This window comes from Anneissia japonica, unplaced genomic scaffold (genome assembly GCF_011630105.1).
Source record: "Anneissia japonica isolate Jap-2015-1 unplaced genomic scaffold, ASM1163010v1 scaffold5088_len281106_cov177, whole genome shotgun sequence".
NCBI lineage: Eukaryota > Metazoa > Echinodermata > Crinoidea > Comatulida > Comatulidae > Anneissia > Anneissia japonica.
Genome location: NW_022714400.1, coordinates 156,041 through 172,953, shown reverse-complemented (window position 1 = coordinate 172,953; position 16,913 = coordinate 156,041). Strand labels below are relative to the sequence as shown.

At 33.6% G+C, this 16,913-nt stretch overlaps 2 protein-coding genes across 12 annotated transcripts in view; one reads left to right on the top strand and one right to left on the bottom strand.

Annotated features, from left to right (window-relative positions):
* The window catches only part of LOC117109007 (POU domain, class 2, transcription factor 3-like), a 33,520-nt gene extending 27,808 nt beyond the window's left edge, over window positions 1-5,712 (bottom strand). For 3 of the 11 annotated variants that reach the window (XM_033251218.1, XM_033251219.1, XM_033251230.1), the window contains exon 1: window positions 5,369-5,424. In XM_033251218.1, coding sequence (XP_033107109.1) covers window positions 5,369-5,408 — 40 coding nt within the window. In that variant the 5' untranslated portion in view covers window positions 5,409-5,424. Of the gene's footprint in view, window positions 1-5,159; window positions 5,299-5,368; window positions 5,426-5,569 lie in introns of those variants that run through there. The other 8 variants (XM_033251223.1, XM_033251227.1, XM_033251221.1 and 5 more) reach the window with 5 other exon arrangements.
* Window positions 5,713-7,636: 1,924 nt separating this feature from the next.
* Window positions 7,637-16,827, top strand: LOC117109016 (ribosomal RNA processing protein 1 homolog A-like). The gene is made up of 10 exons (XM_033251239.1): window positions 7,637-7,831; window positions 8,537-8,677; window positions 9,089-9,174; window positions 9,368-9,562; window positions 10,126-10,190; window positions 12,046-12,226; window positions 12,740-12,837; window positions 13,914-14,856; window positions 15,183-15,267; window positions 15,914-16,827. The coding sequence occupies exons 1-10, from the start codon at window positions 7,693-7,695 to the stop codon at window positions 16,072-16,074; spliced, it is 2,094 nt and encodes a 697-aa protein (XP_033107130.1). The 5' UTR covers window positions 7,637-7,692; the 3' UTR covers window positions 16,075-16,827.
* The last annotated feature ends 86 nt before the right edge of the window (window positions 16,828-16,913 follow it).

The window sequence follows — 16,913 nt, the reverse complement described above, 5'->3', positions numbered from 1 at the left end:
TACAAAAAGTTTCGCCTGCCTGAATAAACAACAGCTCTAATGCATATGGTAAATTCATGCACGAATACATTTTATAAGTTTGTGTTGTTTAATTTTTCAAGACCTGTAATTTTTGTGCCTGCAAATACTGTAATGTGAAAGATTGAATAATTTGAGCACTGTACAGTACATCATTGGCTATAGCAAGACTATATTTGCTAATGTGGATATTAAACTATACTCAACACTCAACAGTGTAGTCTATTGTATGTGGTGTGAAATTAATATCCTGTAGGATTTTTTTTTGGAGCCTTTGCCAAGTCAAAGCAAAAAAAGTTGGCCAAATTGGCTAAAAATTGGATGAGATGTAAGGCCCAATAAAAAAAAATTATTAGTTTATCACCAATGGGTACCAAGAAATTACTGGGAGTAACTTGTGGTGGACCAGCATCCCACCCAGGGGGAGTATCACCCCACCCAGGGGGAGTATCACACTCTCATCTGCTGCATGCTGCAGAAACTGTGGACGAGGCCCTGTGGCTCAGAAAGGATTTAGTCCCAATAAAAAAAATTATTAGTTTATCACCCTCACGCTCATGCCTTTTATGGTACTAAAAAAAGAAAAAAAAAATTTTCAAATTTTTAAATTTTTTTAAAAAATTTTATTTATTTATTTTTTTCATTTATTTTATTAATTAGTTAGTAGATATTGTTTGCATTATCTAAATCATGTTTTACTTTGAATATCAATGCACCAACAAACAAACCAAGGGTTTATATTTGGCTTTAGCAAAAAAAAAAAAAAAAAAAAAAAACCCCCCTCCCTCAAAAAAAAAAAAAAAAAAAAAAGCCTCCCTCCCTCATCACTTTTCCTGCCCAGATAGGGTGATAAACTAATAATATTTTTTATAGGGCCTAATGTGTTTTTTTTTTTACTATCTTTTGATGCTGGCAAATCATCCATGTTTGACTTTACCCTCTTCTTCTATCATTTTCATTAAGGGAGATTTTATTTGGTGATTTTTGATTGTCTAAATCTGAAGTGCGGATATTGTTTGCTTTTTATTTTCGTTCATATTTAGTGGAAAATGAGTTTAAATAGTTTCTAACAATAATTACAGACCTAGTTTGAATAAAATGTGGTGGGTGAGGAAATCAGAATCAGGAAAAACATTAAAAATTGTAGCTAAAATACTGATGGAGTAAATTATCAAATATGATTTTTTTTTTTTCTGTTATAATATATAGTCTTAAAGGTTTACTTTAACATCTATATAAAGTACCATAATAATGAATATAAAAATTAATGAAAATAGACTTCACCTACACTGTAAAAAATCACCAAAAAAAAAAAAAAAGACACCAGTGGCATTTTTACAAAAAGAAAAAAATATATATATTTTGGTCTGAGAAGAAAAAAACCAATGGTTTAAAAGATGTGCAAATATTCAAGAAATAATTTATAAGAATGCATTTTACAGTACTTCTATTACCAGAAATATGAATATAAAATAATAAAAAAGATTTAGCTCTTGTTGCAGCTGCCAGTGTTTTCATACTGAATCAAAATGATTACAGGTCTCAAATATTGCACGCCTTCAAAATAACAAAAGTGAATCGAGCCAGGCAGCCTGGCTCACTGCATTCAGTATGCACAGTATAAATAAAGAAGGCTGTTTTGAATGCCTGAAAGGCATGCATATTATAATGAGATACAAGAGGCCTGACAAGGGACGTTGCTTTGAATAGAATGCATCTGATACGGCAAGGCGAAGCCAACACAATGAACGTGTGATGAATATGCAGGGTGTATGTTACTATGCATTTTCAAGTTACAAATTGAAGTCGGCAGCAAACAGCAAATTTCAAGATTATCTTGCATTACAGATAGGCCTACAGTATCCGTGTTGATCTCATTAAACTTTAAAAAAAAATATTTAATAATTTAACTGACACTTTGTATGTATAAATTTCAGTTGTCATAGCTTTCAATTAAATTTATTAATGTCAATTTTTTATTTTATTTGATAGTAGTTCGGGCTAAACAATACATGAAAAACACTATAGGTCCCTGCTGTAGTTTTACCACCAATTACAAAATGCAAATTCCTACTGCATGGGAAATGAGATTTTCATAGTATAAAAAGAGCATAACCGTTATCTTTGATATTGAAATTTGAACTAAATTAAATACATTTAAATGTAAAATTCAATCCTTAAATTGAATTTTTCATTCTTTTACAACCCTTTAATATTCAATATTTTACCATCAGATAGTCCATATTGTCATTCATAGTCTACTGAATTTGCATTACATATTATAGACTGGCTTGCTACCTGTATATGTTGCATGCATGTAAAATTATTTCTAAGTACAATAGGACTACTGTATTAGAGTGAAATTGCTGTTTGACATGCAAGATTGAGGACAGATCCTTTAAAAAGGTGAGATGTTTTTATACCTTGTCTAGCGAACACACCGTCATGAAAAGATGGAAATTTCAGGAAAATTTTTTTTTTTTTTTGTATTTTTATTACACTCACTACTGCCTTAAAATCTCAAAAAATAATATTGTAATATTTATTCCCAATAAGCATTTAACCATCACATTACTACTGTACACTCTTTACATTCACCAATAAAATTTTATTTTCATTTTCTCCTCCATCTGGATGTTTTTGGCTAACTACAGTATTTGCTAAATAAGAAAACCAAATTTAATTTCTATTTTTTTCCACCTTCCTCTGATGATTTCAATGAAATAAGTTTGCGAAACAAGGTATAAAAAATCTCGCCTAACAGTGAAAGTTTAATCTGAAATTCTTGCAATGCTATACTGTGTTGAATGATTGACCAAGGTGACTTTGTTATCTTATTACATTTCTGTATAATTATAGTTTTATGGTAAAAAAAATAAACAACACTAATACATTAATGCGTAAATGCACATTGCGGTAACAAACCGTTACCCTCCCACGATATTTCACAGAGCATTCACTTGATTGGAGTATTTCCTTCTGTCTAACCACAGAAATATTATGTAATACTTTCCTACTGTAGTCTAGCCTAAACCACATTATCTGTTGTACTGTAAATTACACATACAATTCAGATAAATGTCAAAGATTAAAATCATTTTAGGAGCCTTCAATTTCAAGACCCAGGAGAGGAATAGGATCTAAATCATACAGAATAGCAGTATGGATGTACAGTACTTCAATACAGTATCCAGAAAGTCGGAGATCAGCGACAACCAACAAAAGATGAAACCTTTACAGTACAAGCTCAGCAGGTCCAGAAGGGGTGAAAACCTCTTGGCAGCAAAAAAACTCTTAACCAATTGAGAAATCTTCTAAGTAGGACAAGAGATCAAAATGGCTAAATACCTGAGCTTTTTAAAAGGTACAGTATACACCACTGTCAGAAAGGGAATATGTCCTTCTCCTTGGTCAGAGGCCCATAATTGAACTCTTTGTGCCTGACCCCACCTCACCCAACAGACACTGGGTCTGTACCTGATTATCAGTAACTTGTACTGTACTGCCATTGTAAGAATAATAAATAAAATGTATTGTTACAGTACATACCGATACTACTGTATGGTGGTGTCTCTTACCGACTTACTGAGCATGCACTGAATTTGCAAGTGTGAAGATGGTATCTCTGTAACTTTTCTGACCAAAGGCCATGCATACATTAACAAACTTGCTCTAAAGCAATTGGCAATGCTTCGCTAAAACAACATGACAGTATAAGTTAATTATTAGCCTAGTTTTAATGAAGACCATGTATATTTTTAATTAACACAAAAAAGAGCGATCGCTAAACAGTTATTCAATGGCCAATATACTGCAACTATTTTCTGTCTTTTTAATAACATGTTAGAAATATAAATTTAAATTGTTTATTAAAAGGTAAACAGTAAACTACACTGTTTACATAGACCTACAATGTGCAATGTACTACATAGGTAATCTAAGCAAGCTACTGTATAATTATAGCACCTCCTCAAGCCTAAGTGAAATATGTATAGCTGTGGTTGATAATAGTGTTGACAAGGGTGCCCAATGAAAGTACAATTGACTTTTTAATACTAAAGTACTGCTGGTAGGCATTGCGCATAAAAAGTATGAATACATGAAAGAGGAATAAGTTTTTTTGGTTTTTTTTCATGGTCAGATATTATACTTTAAATTAGGTTGTACAGTAATTAAATTTTTAAATATTATATATAATATATAATTATTTAATATTAAATTCTAAAATTTTAAAATAATTATGACACTGCATTTAGACTGTAGTAAGTGTACTCTGTGTTGGTAGAAGTGTACCGAAGCCTGTAGGCTTAGTAGGTTTTTTTCTGAAAATGTTATAAGAAATAGAATAACTTCAATTATGAATTTATAAAATGATTACTATATCAAGTAGAATCAAATCATGAGAATCTACTGTATATAGCCGTACAGCTGTAGGCTTACATAATTATAGAAAAGGATTGAAAGAATGATAAATGATTAATGATTTAGACCCAAATCAACTTTGAAACTAGCCCTTGTTTGGGACTTTTTACTAGTCCCTTAAAATTAAATTAAATAAAACATTTTAGAATGAAATCAATTTCAAAACCAATTTAAACACATGTTACACACAAGCTGCAAAACAACACATTGGGTGAGTGCTAAATTTCTCACCATAGATAGGCCCCTAGGCCTACCTATTCACTACATACAGAGAATGGTAGATACAGTTTCTAAAGTGAATTATTTAATTAAAGTTTTTCTTTGTTTTTTTTTTTCTAAAATGGATAGATTTCCTGCTGCACAATTGTATTTAAGCCCTATCCAACTCTGTCCGCCCAGATACTGGATCCTCAATTTATTTTGCCTAGGCTAGGCCTAGGCCTATCCTTTCTAAATCCTACCCTACCTAGACTAGGCTTAGCACACCTGTATCACGTAAACACTTTTGGAATGTACTACAAATTTCACAAAATTTTAATTCAAGAAAAAATTCAAGGCTCAATAATTCAACAAAATCTAGTTTCATAAACTTGCAACATAGATAGGCCTAATCGATGCAGGTCTATGTTTATATTGAACGCAAACCGGCTGCAGTAAATCTTTCGCTTTGTTTTTGTCATGTTTTCATTTCAGTTTTCCTCTGCGAAACGAAAACCTACAGAACAGGGTTATTTTTCTGGTTTCTTCTTACAGCCGATCCCAAGAGAGCAAATACTCTCTTCAAAAGTCACAATATTTAGGTACAAACAATAGTTAAAACCTGATTGAAAACAATTACAACCGGTCAATGAAGCATCACTCGCCAGTTTTTAAAACCCTAATGAATTATGCTAAAATACAAATTATGAATATGTAAAAGCAAATCTACCTGTTCTTTCTTCCATGCTCTGGGCCAGTCCATCCGCCATTTTTGCATATTAAAATTTTGACCGCAAACGCACCCTCGCTGAGAGGCTTTATCTCCGCTCCGAACATTTACGAGAATTAATCAGGCATTGGGCCTATGCTCCACACTACTAATATTTACTGCATAAATGAATTATATTAAACAAGCATTGAACTCACTTACCTCTATATGTCTATAAAGCTACTTCGACGTGAAATTACTAGTAAACAAGCTGTTTGAGATGGCTCTAGAAGGGTCGTTTTTGGATCCGAATCAGCCCGAAAGTTAATTTTGCATACCTAACATCAAGCTTAGAGATCATTGAACCAATCAATTACAATATAGGCTAACACATCCAGACGTTGATTACAACCAACGAAACAAACAATTTCAATTTCAAACTTCAAGCTTCAAGCAAAGCAAGTTAAATGCTTCGATTTCGATTTGAAGAATTCAGAATGCTAACAGTTCTATTGAAATAATATTAATGTATACTTAATATAAGATACACGTATAAGCGACATCAATAATCAAGTATCAAGCAAAATGTTATGAATGAGTTGAAACAAAGATTAAAATAACTTGGTTCTCATAAAGATCATCATATCATTAATAAACGCCCCTTCGCCGTTCAGGCCTTAAATTTCACTATAAATGTAGAACTACAAAATCTACTACCGTCAAAATGTATTATTGTGTGATCATAAAGGCTTATTGGTCCAAATTAAGTCAGAAAATTGTAGTGGAACTTTAATAGAAATTGTTGAGAAGTGGCCCGGATTGTTCGAGTGGTGGCGCCAGCGGGTGGAGGGGAGGGGAATTTTCCCGGGGCAGAGGTGCACATTTTCCCACCCGTGCGGACAGGCCTGGACCCCCTGTCTTCCAACGACGACTAGGTCGTCGGACCAAAAATTTGAAAAAGATAGTATTTTCCTATCCAAACGCTATTTTGATTGCCAATCCCTAATATTGTGGTCTAAAAGCACATTCAGGACCAAATTAATTCCATAAAAAGTCTTCCCCATGAATATTTATTTTTTCAAATTCCGGGCCGTTGACCGAGGCTTCGTCGTCGCCTTGGTTCGGACCCCTCCGTCCGGGACACGTACTACCCCTGTCGACAAATTTCTGCGCCACCCCTAGTGCTTCATGATTGGTTTACAGTAATTATTCGAGAAAAAAAAAGAAAAAAACATTAACGCCTCTCGGCGTTTATTCGAGGGAGGCGTTTATTCCAAATGAGGCCCAGCGGGGCGTAGGGGCGTATATTCATGGGGATTCAAAGCCGGGGCGTTTTTTCGAAAATATACGGTATATAAAAAAAAAAATGGAATCGTACCGTAATACAACATGAAAATTTACGGTATTCGGCTAATTTACACCTGTAATACTGCCCTCATTGATGAGATAACTGACGAACTTATTATGCAAGCCCCAAAAAAACTTTTGTATACCGATCTACTAAATTATGGAATAAACTCCCGGATCATACTAAAACCAAGTTTAAATCTATGACACTTTCAAATTTTAAGCATTCTATTTCAAATCCTCAATAATACCATCTTAATTTTAACCTGATTTTCTCTTACCTTGCATATCCATATTTATTATTTAAATGTTTTATTTTCCTTAAGTTTCTTTCAATGTTCCTTTTAAATCTATTTTAATTTGTAGTTAAGTTATCCATCTTTTTTGGTTACCATATGTATATATCTGCTTTTAAAATTTTGTAGTTAAGAACTGAGTGACTTTGGAAACCAGTACTATGTATTGAAAGTGTATATTCAGAATAATAAGAATTTTTCATATTAATTTTCCAAATAGGAGTAGGACATAAAATTATTGATGTTAAACATGATAAAAGAATAAACAAAACTTACCTACAGTGGCGGGGGGGGGGGGGGGGGAGGGGAAGGAAACATTTTAGGGGGAAACATATGCTCGGGTGGCCCGAATTGTGCCTGTCGCTCAAAATATGTTAAAAGTGGTCCCGGAAAAGGGGATAGGGGACTCGGACCAAGGCGATATTCGATTTGTGGCAAATTTTAGGTTCACATAACCGCTTTAGATACCTCTGCTGTCATCTTAAATTATAAAAAAAAAATTAAAAAATTACTCCTATATTATGTGTGAATCTAATTGTTTTCATTAATGTAAATTTGAACGTTTTGAGACAGAACATAGTACCTGCTGTATGATGAGAGTATGGTATAAAACAGCGTTTTCTTCTCAACTAATGATGGCGGTATCACACGTTTCAAATTGTCAACAACACGTGGATGGAACTAGGAGGATAGAGAACCTGGATGTTGAAGATGTCTGGGCCAAAAGTGACCGTAGAAGTGCATTTTGCCCAAAGATTAGCCAGTAATGAAAAAACTATAAGAGACAAAACTATTAAGAAGCTTCGGTTATGGATGTCGGTTCGATCGAAGAGTGGAAATCGTAAGTATCCATCATATCACGTAAGCCCTAGCATGACGATAGACCCGTCATTCTAATGCTGTTGCCGTGCCGCGTGTGGACTTCGTTTGCCGGTGAACCGTATATAGAAGATGCCGTTAGGCCTAGATAGCTTTGACCTCTTTCTGAGTTATTATTGTTCAGTTTGATGGTTGCACTGAACATGTTCGTACACTCTTTAGAACATCACTCCGTTTTCGATAGATTCTTAGTAGTAGTAATAATAATAATAATAATAATAATATTAATAATAATAATAAATTATTATTATTATTAATTATTATTATTATTATTATTATTAAATAATAATAATAATAATAATAATAATAATAATAATATAATAATAAAGATAGGCCTAGCATAGGCCTATTGCATTGATTGCAGGACCCCCTCGGCTCCTAGCCCTCGCTAACCCCTGCCTCTGTTCCCTGTGACATTTGTATCAAGCCCTAAACTAGGCCAGTGCAGTAGCCTTAGGTTAGGCCTGCGGCCCTACTAGGCCCTTGTGATGGGTCAGTCACATGGGAAACGAGGTTCATAGTTCTAATTTTTATGAGACCTGAAATTACTGTACCTCAGACCAGCTCAGACAAAAAGGGGAGAATGTTTCAGTACTTGTAAGTCATTCCTGTTGTTAGTGTTGAGGATTATTTTAAAGATGAACGTATGTATACCTTTGATCTGTAGATGTTTTTACAGAAGAAGACTTGTTGAAGTTGTGGAAGGGTTTATATTATTGCATGTGGATGTGTGACAAGCCACTAGTCCAGGAAGAGCTAGCAGATAACATTGCTAAACTGGTACATAAACTGCACACTACAGAATCTGGTAAACAAATTTATTCTTTCACAGAATGTATTTTAAGATTTAAGCTTGTCAACTACAAGTATGTTTTTATTGTAAAAACCAAAACAATGAAAATTCTTTTATTTTAGCATTCAAGTGAACTTGCTGTATCAGCATCAACATCATTTACTTTTTTTTCAATGGGGAAAAATGTCTCAGCATAATGCATTATTATTATTATTATCATTTGGTTTAGTTTTTTTTTATATACTGAGCTGTTCAGTAAATATCTACTGGTCTCCAACAGCATTCAGTTATACTTTGTAAGTCCAATAAGTTACCAAAGGACTTTTTTGTATACTACTTTAATTTTCAAATGCATGAGAAACCTACATAGTACATAAAAACAATGTTAATAATTACATCAGCTCCCTTAATCCTTGATTTCTGTAGCATTGATGTACTTTAAGTCATTCCTGCAGACCATGGAAAGAGAGTGGCATGGCATAGATCGTCTTAGAATGGACAAGTACTATATGGTTAGTTGAATCACATCCCATCAGTTTTAAAGTAATTAATTCCTTACTGTATATAAAAATGATATTTATTTTATATATTTAAAACATAAAGGCATTTGTGGAATTTACTTTTGTTTAATTGAATGTAACACTAATTTTGTTTAATTTGATTTCTGTTCTCTGCAACCTGTTTCTGACCATTGATGTCTTGCAGTTCATAAGACGCATGTTCTGTGAGCAACTGGAGTTCCTTAAGGAGAACCAGTGGAATGGTGAGAGTGTCGGAGCATTTCTGGAGATCCTGAAGCAGGGTCCATTGAATGCAGCTAAACCAACTAAAGCTACAGGCCTCCTGCATCATATAACAGATATTTATCTTGACGAACTCACACGTGTTGGAGCTACCCAGGTAGGTACATTAGAGGTGTTTTAATTTTATATTATCCCACACAACACAGGATGTAATTAATTGCGTACTTAGCAATATACAACAGCAAGTTTTATTAATATTTACTTATTTAAATGTAGAAACGGTTGGTCCAACGGTTGTGGCTTGGACTCTCTACCTTGAGGTCGGGGGTTAGAAAGCCTCATTGTACAAGTTGCTTGTGTCCTTAGGCAAGACACTTTATATATATGTATCTCTACCCAGGAGTATAGATGGGCACCATCATATGCTGTGAAGGTAAAACAGACTGCTGTGGAGGAGGATTGGCAACCCCCCCCCCTTCCCCCATAGCCATGCACAAGAAAAGAGGGATGGGCACTCCAGCCCAGAGCTTTAATTTCGACCTTTACTTTACCTTATTTATTTCAAGTTTATTACTTTAACATAGAAAATATCTGACTGAAAAAAAAAAAGGTCAATCTTCACCAGGTAGAGTGGGCTTGTAGGTTAAAGGTTAACTATTATTTTGCTTATCTTATTCTCTGATTTGACAAGATTTGAATCACTTTATTGTTTTCCAACAGCTGTCGCCTCAAGAAACTCTGATATTCATAGATCCATTCTGCATTTTTGTAGCTCAGAGCAAAAAGTAAGTATACTAAAATGTATTTTAAAATTATAATCTATACTTACTACCAATGGTGCACAATATTATGTTATTTATGTGTCAAAGCTTTTTATTGTGTAAGAGAGTTTTTTTCAATCACTTTTACAGCTGAATTGTATGTACAATGCACAGTGCAAGAAGTACTGTAAACACATTCATTTTACAATTTCTAAATTTCATGATTTTTGTCTATCATGGTGTGGTAGTTTTAAGCTCACAAACAAGGAAGAAGACAGCGACTTCCATGCAGGTTACCAGGTTCTTTTAATCGTCAAATGTTAGATTCAAATCAATGTCAATGTGTACATTGAGTCCATATAAGAAAAACCCCTGTAAACATCAAGATTACAGTTAATATCTATACATCATTATTGTATCATATTTTCACATCAATATACTCATGTACATCATTACTACATGATACGATTACATCTCTAATCATTACAATATTACCCAACCATCACTACATCAATACTTAGATAAACAAGTGCGTGTATACCTGGATTTAAACAAAAAAACTAGCTTTGGAGGAACACAACCATCGCTACACATCCATTATAGTAATCTAGGAAGGAATTATATTAATAATGTAAAGATAAATAAGACCAAAAATATACTCATACAGCTTTCATGCAGCTGTACCTCTATGGCATGCATACCTATGCCATCACACCATTAATACCTTTCTGACAACCTCTAGAAATACTACCTAATACATTAGGCTACCATACTCGAATCCATATTACAAATCATTCACATTATCAATCAGATATCACAAGGTCGATATAGAGTTACTATTAGCAAAATACAATGATCAATATGACAATGATTCATTAACATACCTGTAAACTTATTCAATAAGCTTATGTTGCTCAGCCCACAAACCGTACAGTAACAATGGAAGTGTTCAACAGCCAGTAACCACGTGAAGACCACTATAAATACCCAGACAAACAATATCATTACGCGCATACAGTATTACGTAACATTCAGACAGCTTAATTAAGTACCTGGATGCAATACTTCACGGTGCAATTACTACGCGCCAAGAAAGAGGTCAACACGTTTACTCGCTCTTCCACAATAGTTTTCTACGGCTTTTAAATATTTATGATCAGAAAAGCCCAGAAATTTATTTTGTAAGGCAAGACTTTTTTTATACCTTGTTTAGCAAACCCTCCGCTTAAAAATAATGATGATTTTGAATAAAAGTAAAAGTTCATTTTTGGCCAATTATCGTACCAACCACCACAAAAAATGGAAATTTACAAAAAAAATATACAAATTTTTCTTTATTTTTATTAGGCCCTCCGCTGCCTTCAAATCTCCAAAGAAAAGATATATGTATATTTCTTGCTAAATATATAACTTTAAAGCATTTAACCATCCCATTACTACACTGTTTACATTTACCAATCAAATTTTATTTTTATTTTCTCCTCTGTCTGGATGTTTTTGGCAAACTATTTGCTAAATAAGACAACAAAACTTTATTTTGATTTTCTTTTTCTGCCCTCTGATAATCTTAAAAAAAAATAAGTTTGTGAAACAAGGAATAAAAAATTCTCACCTAAAATGCATTGAACACATTGAAAAAAAAATTGAAAAATTTGAATAGCTTAACGCTAATCATGATCTTTCAAAATAAATAACAGATCCAGAGTATGTTGTTAAAGAATGCAGTACACTCTTTGAAAAGGAGCAGTAAATTTTCTTCCAGGGAGACATTGCACTGTGGCTGTGAAAAGTCCTTAGGCCTAGCTAAGATTTCTAAATCACTCACTTCTTTACCTTGTTTAATATTTAAAGTATTGGTGTTAATTTTTTGTGAATGTAGTAAATCGCTGATGAAGACAATTCTGCGTGAAATTTTTGAGGACATCATGGTACAGTCAACTGTGGGAATGGAGGAAGTTTTAGAAGCAGAGAAAAAGATGGCAAAGAAAAAGAAGAAAGAAAACAATGAGGAAGATGATGACGAAGAAGATGAAAGCGAGGAGGAAGACCCTAGACTGGCTGTAAGTTGTAGAATATATAATCTCAATTGTTAACCTGATTTGTGTGTAATCTAATTATTTGTCAATAATACATGATTATAGATTAAAAATAAAATCTTTTTCTTCTTTATGAAAAATGTTGCACTGTAGGCAAATGTTTTAAAATAATTGAAAATAAATGAAAGGTCAAGTAGGTCAAGCAATTTACATAGTGAAATTAGTTAGTTAATTATGTTAATAAAAATAATAAAAGATCATTTACATAGCACTGGTATCTGCCATATGATGCTTGTTAAACTGATTAATAAGCATAAAAATGTGTTAGTACAGAGAAGCTGTAATACTTTTACTCATAAGATTTTAAAGGATTTAATGTGGAGAATTTGAATATTAAAAAGTCATTTTTTTTTTTGGTCTCTGATGCTGGCAAACCCCATATGTGATGCACATGGTGCTGTATTTAAAAATTAAAACTATGTATTTTAATTACTTAGTGAGAACTAATGATGAAAAGTTGTTTCTTGTTTTCTTCAGTTTGATTACAGTGCCGTAGCAGACAGGCTGTTTATGTTAGGAAGTCAGAAGGATACACCTGGTTTGAATAGGAAGAAAATGTACGGCATGGCCCAAAAGTAAGCATTATATGGCTGGTTTCAGTATAGTATATTACCAGGGAAAACATTGTATTGCAAGCATGTATTGGAACACCCAACCACAACCTACCCCACCCAGATTCCTCCCACCCTTAACCACTAACACAATTCTACAGTGAGTGGAGTTATAGCTTGGTGGTTCAGATACAGGCCTTCAAATTACAAGGTCCTGGGTTTAAATCCTATGAGACAAAGATTGCTTCACAAGACTAAAAAGGCTTCCTAAGTTTCACAATGGAACTTTCCCAGGGGTCCCACTTTGGCAAAAAGCAATTCCGGGATATCTTCAGTGGCGGATCCAAGAATTTGAAATAGTTGGAGGGGTGGGGTGGGGGGATGGATTTGGGAGGGCAGAGAAAAGCTTTCGCAGATGTAGGGTCTATACCACCTCAGCCCCAACCATTGGTAAGAACATTTATGATTATGGCACCTCAAGATGATTGGAAATGGCACTCTCAGACTTTTAAATATGATTTTATTTTTTCTCCATTTCTTTTTTTATATTTTGTGAATTTTCTTTCCTTTAGTTAATCCAGTGTCAATTTTTTATAACTAAAGGAAAGAAAATTCACAAATGTTTTACTGAATCCAGAATGAATTTATTTCCTATGATCTTACTTTATAATTTTGAAAAATTTAGTGGGGGGGTGGGGGCGTAAGCTTCCCTCTTGAATCCGCCACTGATCTGTTTAATGAGCTTTCATAATATTTAATTTGATTTTGCTGCACATTGTGATACCCATCGGCACTGTCTTCCGTGAGCAAATTGATTAAAAAGGAATGAAAACATGCAAATATGAATTTTTGCGGGTATGGGTTATTTCCGAGAGATTCTTGCTTGCGTGCGGGAGGCCCGATTTCTGGGAGGCTCCTGACCCCTGCTTTCCGGAGTGTCAATCAAACTTCATATTGACCAATCAGAACAGGGCCATGAATATGCTTTTACACCGTCATTTGTGTAACCTTAGCAACAATATCCAAGGGGCGGGGCTTAGCAGAAAGGTCCATCAAACTAAAGTGTTTTTTTTTTTGTTTTTTTTTTATTGTTGTTTTAGGTTTCAAGATCTTGCCAAAGGAATTTATCCCATACCAGACCTAGAGGAATTAACTCAGCTGTCCTCCGATGATGAAATTGTGGATGATGTCAAATTAAAGCACAAGAAAAAACAGAAGAAAAAAATGCAGGAAGCTAAAATAAGGAGAGAAATGGAGAGAGAGGAAGAAAAGAATGATGCTAAAATAAACAGTGAAAAACCAACCAAAAAAGAAAAGGAAGGAGTTGCAGTAACCAATCAAGATGCATATGAGAGAACAGTGAATGGAGATATCCATAGGAAAACAAAAAAGAAAAAGAAGAAAGGAAGTAAAATGGAAGATGAAATACAAGACTGCAGCTCAAAAGAAATTGTAAGCTTAGTAGATGCATCAACAATGAGTAAGAAATCGAAAAAATTGAAAAAGAGTGAGAAGTTAAAAGTAACCACTCATGATACCAACAACGTTGAAATTGTAATTATTGATACAGATACGGACAATAAGAAAAAAGTGAAGAAAAACAAAAAATGTGGGGAAGAACAGGAAACAAATGGAGAGACAACTGTAATGGAAAAAGGAGACTCAGAATTCAATCATTTAGATGATAACAGCTTACAGAATTTAAAGATGCAGAAGAAAAAAACAAAAACGAGTAAGCGAAAATCTGAGTCGGGCATAGAGCAACAGACAGAAGTTGGGAATCTCGGGGAAGAACAGGAAGTAAACTTAAAGAGAACTGTAATGGAAACACAAGTGGAATCTAATAATTCAGAAGCTAACAGCTTAGAGAATATAAAAACGCAGAAGAAAAAAGCAAAGAAAACAACCAAACGGAAATCTGAAACAGCACTAGTGCAGCAGATGGAAGAGCCATTTGCAGCATTCCAGACTGTGTCTACACCCCCTGCTGTTGTTCTAAAGAAGCGTAGGGAACCCCAAACAGAAATACGCAAAAAAGTAAAGGTTAGGAATGGTTTTCATTTAAATTTATATTCACCTACAACTTACACTAATACAATTATATAATAAATGCATCATTGGGTTCAACAAGTGAATCTAGAGAACAGCCTAATATTCAAATCTCCAGACATGAGACTACATTTCTTTGGTTAAATGAAACAAAATATTTAAAAAAATCTAAAGAATATATGATAGTGACCAAGAAACCTAATACCAAAATGCTAAACAAGCCATAAAATTTTAATCTTGCTAAAAGCATGTAATATTTTAACTTTAAATATATTTTTTATCACTTTTTAATAACAAAACTAAATTAATTTTTTCAACAGAAATCTAAGTTGATGGCGCCTGGTTCAGCTCCAGCAGCGACGAAGAAACATGTCAAGATTACTCTTTCAAAGAACACCAATTACAGTAAGGATTGTTTGATGTTTGAATATGATTAGGGTTTCAGTTTTTTTTTGTCCACTAGGGCACATCATTAACTTCAGTTATATTATTCATGTATGTGTGTGTGGTATAGTGCAGCATTAAGTTATTGGTCGTGGCTTTTGTTACACCAGTCTTAAACCAATTCCTAATTCTGATTCGATGTTTTTGTCCTAATCCAATACAGTACAGGTTTTTCAGAATCGATCAAGACAAAATGTGTCCTCGGGCAAGATGTTTCACTTTTGCTTGCTTAGGAGTAACGTAAATGTGGAAAAATTTTGAAGGCACTCACAAAATAATTATTATTAAATTTGATACACCTCAACCTTTATGTGTTACCAATTTATTTACCAAAATTCATGGGGTGAGCGATGTTTGGAACCCTAGAATTCAACTAGGACCTGTGGTCAACAAAAATATATCTTGACTGGCTGACCTTTATTTTAAAATGTTGATAGTACCACATACCACAATACCACATTGATAACTAGGAAAATGTGGAACCTCCCAGAAAGAGGAAGAAGTTACTTATAGTGATTCTGTAAACAATGTCTTTACATTTATTTGTATAATGTAGATATCAATAAAAATGATGAATAAAAAGAAACATTCTATTTTCCTTTTCCAGAACAATCTGATTATCGTAAACAAATTTTGTGCAGCCCAGGTATTCCATTTGATAGCACCAAGAAACCTGCCCACTCGGTCCTCAAGAAGACGCCAACATCGGCACCAAAGGCCAAACTCGCATTTAAGAAGCGTCGCAGCACTGCTGTAGATTTCTTCTGATTTGTCATTGAAGTTGAAATGAACATGAAATGTTAAATCCTTGCCTAGAATTTTAAAGTAAGACATATTTTACTGGAACAAGCTTTAAATGTACAGTTTTATGCTTGGATTGGCTTTCTTAAGCTTTTTTATTTTAGGACATTAAAGACAATTATTCTACAGGCCATATATTTACTAGAATGTATAATGCTTTTTTAAAGCTCTGTTTATACTGTACTACAGTATTAAGTTTTACAAAACAATTTTATTTGTCAATAATATGGACATACCAGTTTGACTTGCCGAAGTCAAATCCAAAATGGCATTGGCAAAATTGTTAGACTTGGATTAAATTGAATTACAGATCGTTAAATAATGGAAAACACAACAATTTGACATGTAAAATATGAAATTATTATATTTAGGCAAGTTTAACTGTATAAGACTCTTTCTGTTTTGCGTGAACGGAGCTTAAAATCATGGATATTAACTTTTTAAATTTGAATGAACTACATTTTTATGGTTTAATTTTTAGTTCTGTTTCAACTATTGAACAGGATGAAGTTAATGATATTGTATCCTAATTGCACAATGGACATCACTTCAAAACCTAAACATTTCCAATGATCTGTTTATAGCATTGATTTTTTTTTATATATATATATAGGCCTATATTTTGTCTGTGATGTTACATTCAGCAGCAATTTTTTTCTGTAATTTTAACAGAGTTTACAAACCATGAAATTTTAATAAAGGTTCAATCAACAGGTCAAGTTTTTAGTCGCATTTAATTTTCGGCTTGTTTACATTCTAAATTTGCAGCTGGGTTATTTGCTTCCGTGACTTCTGGGAGACTTTGG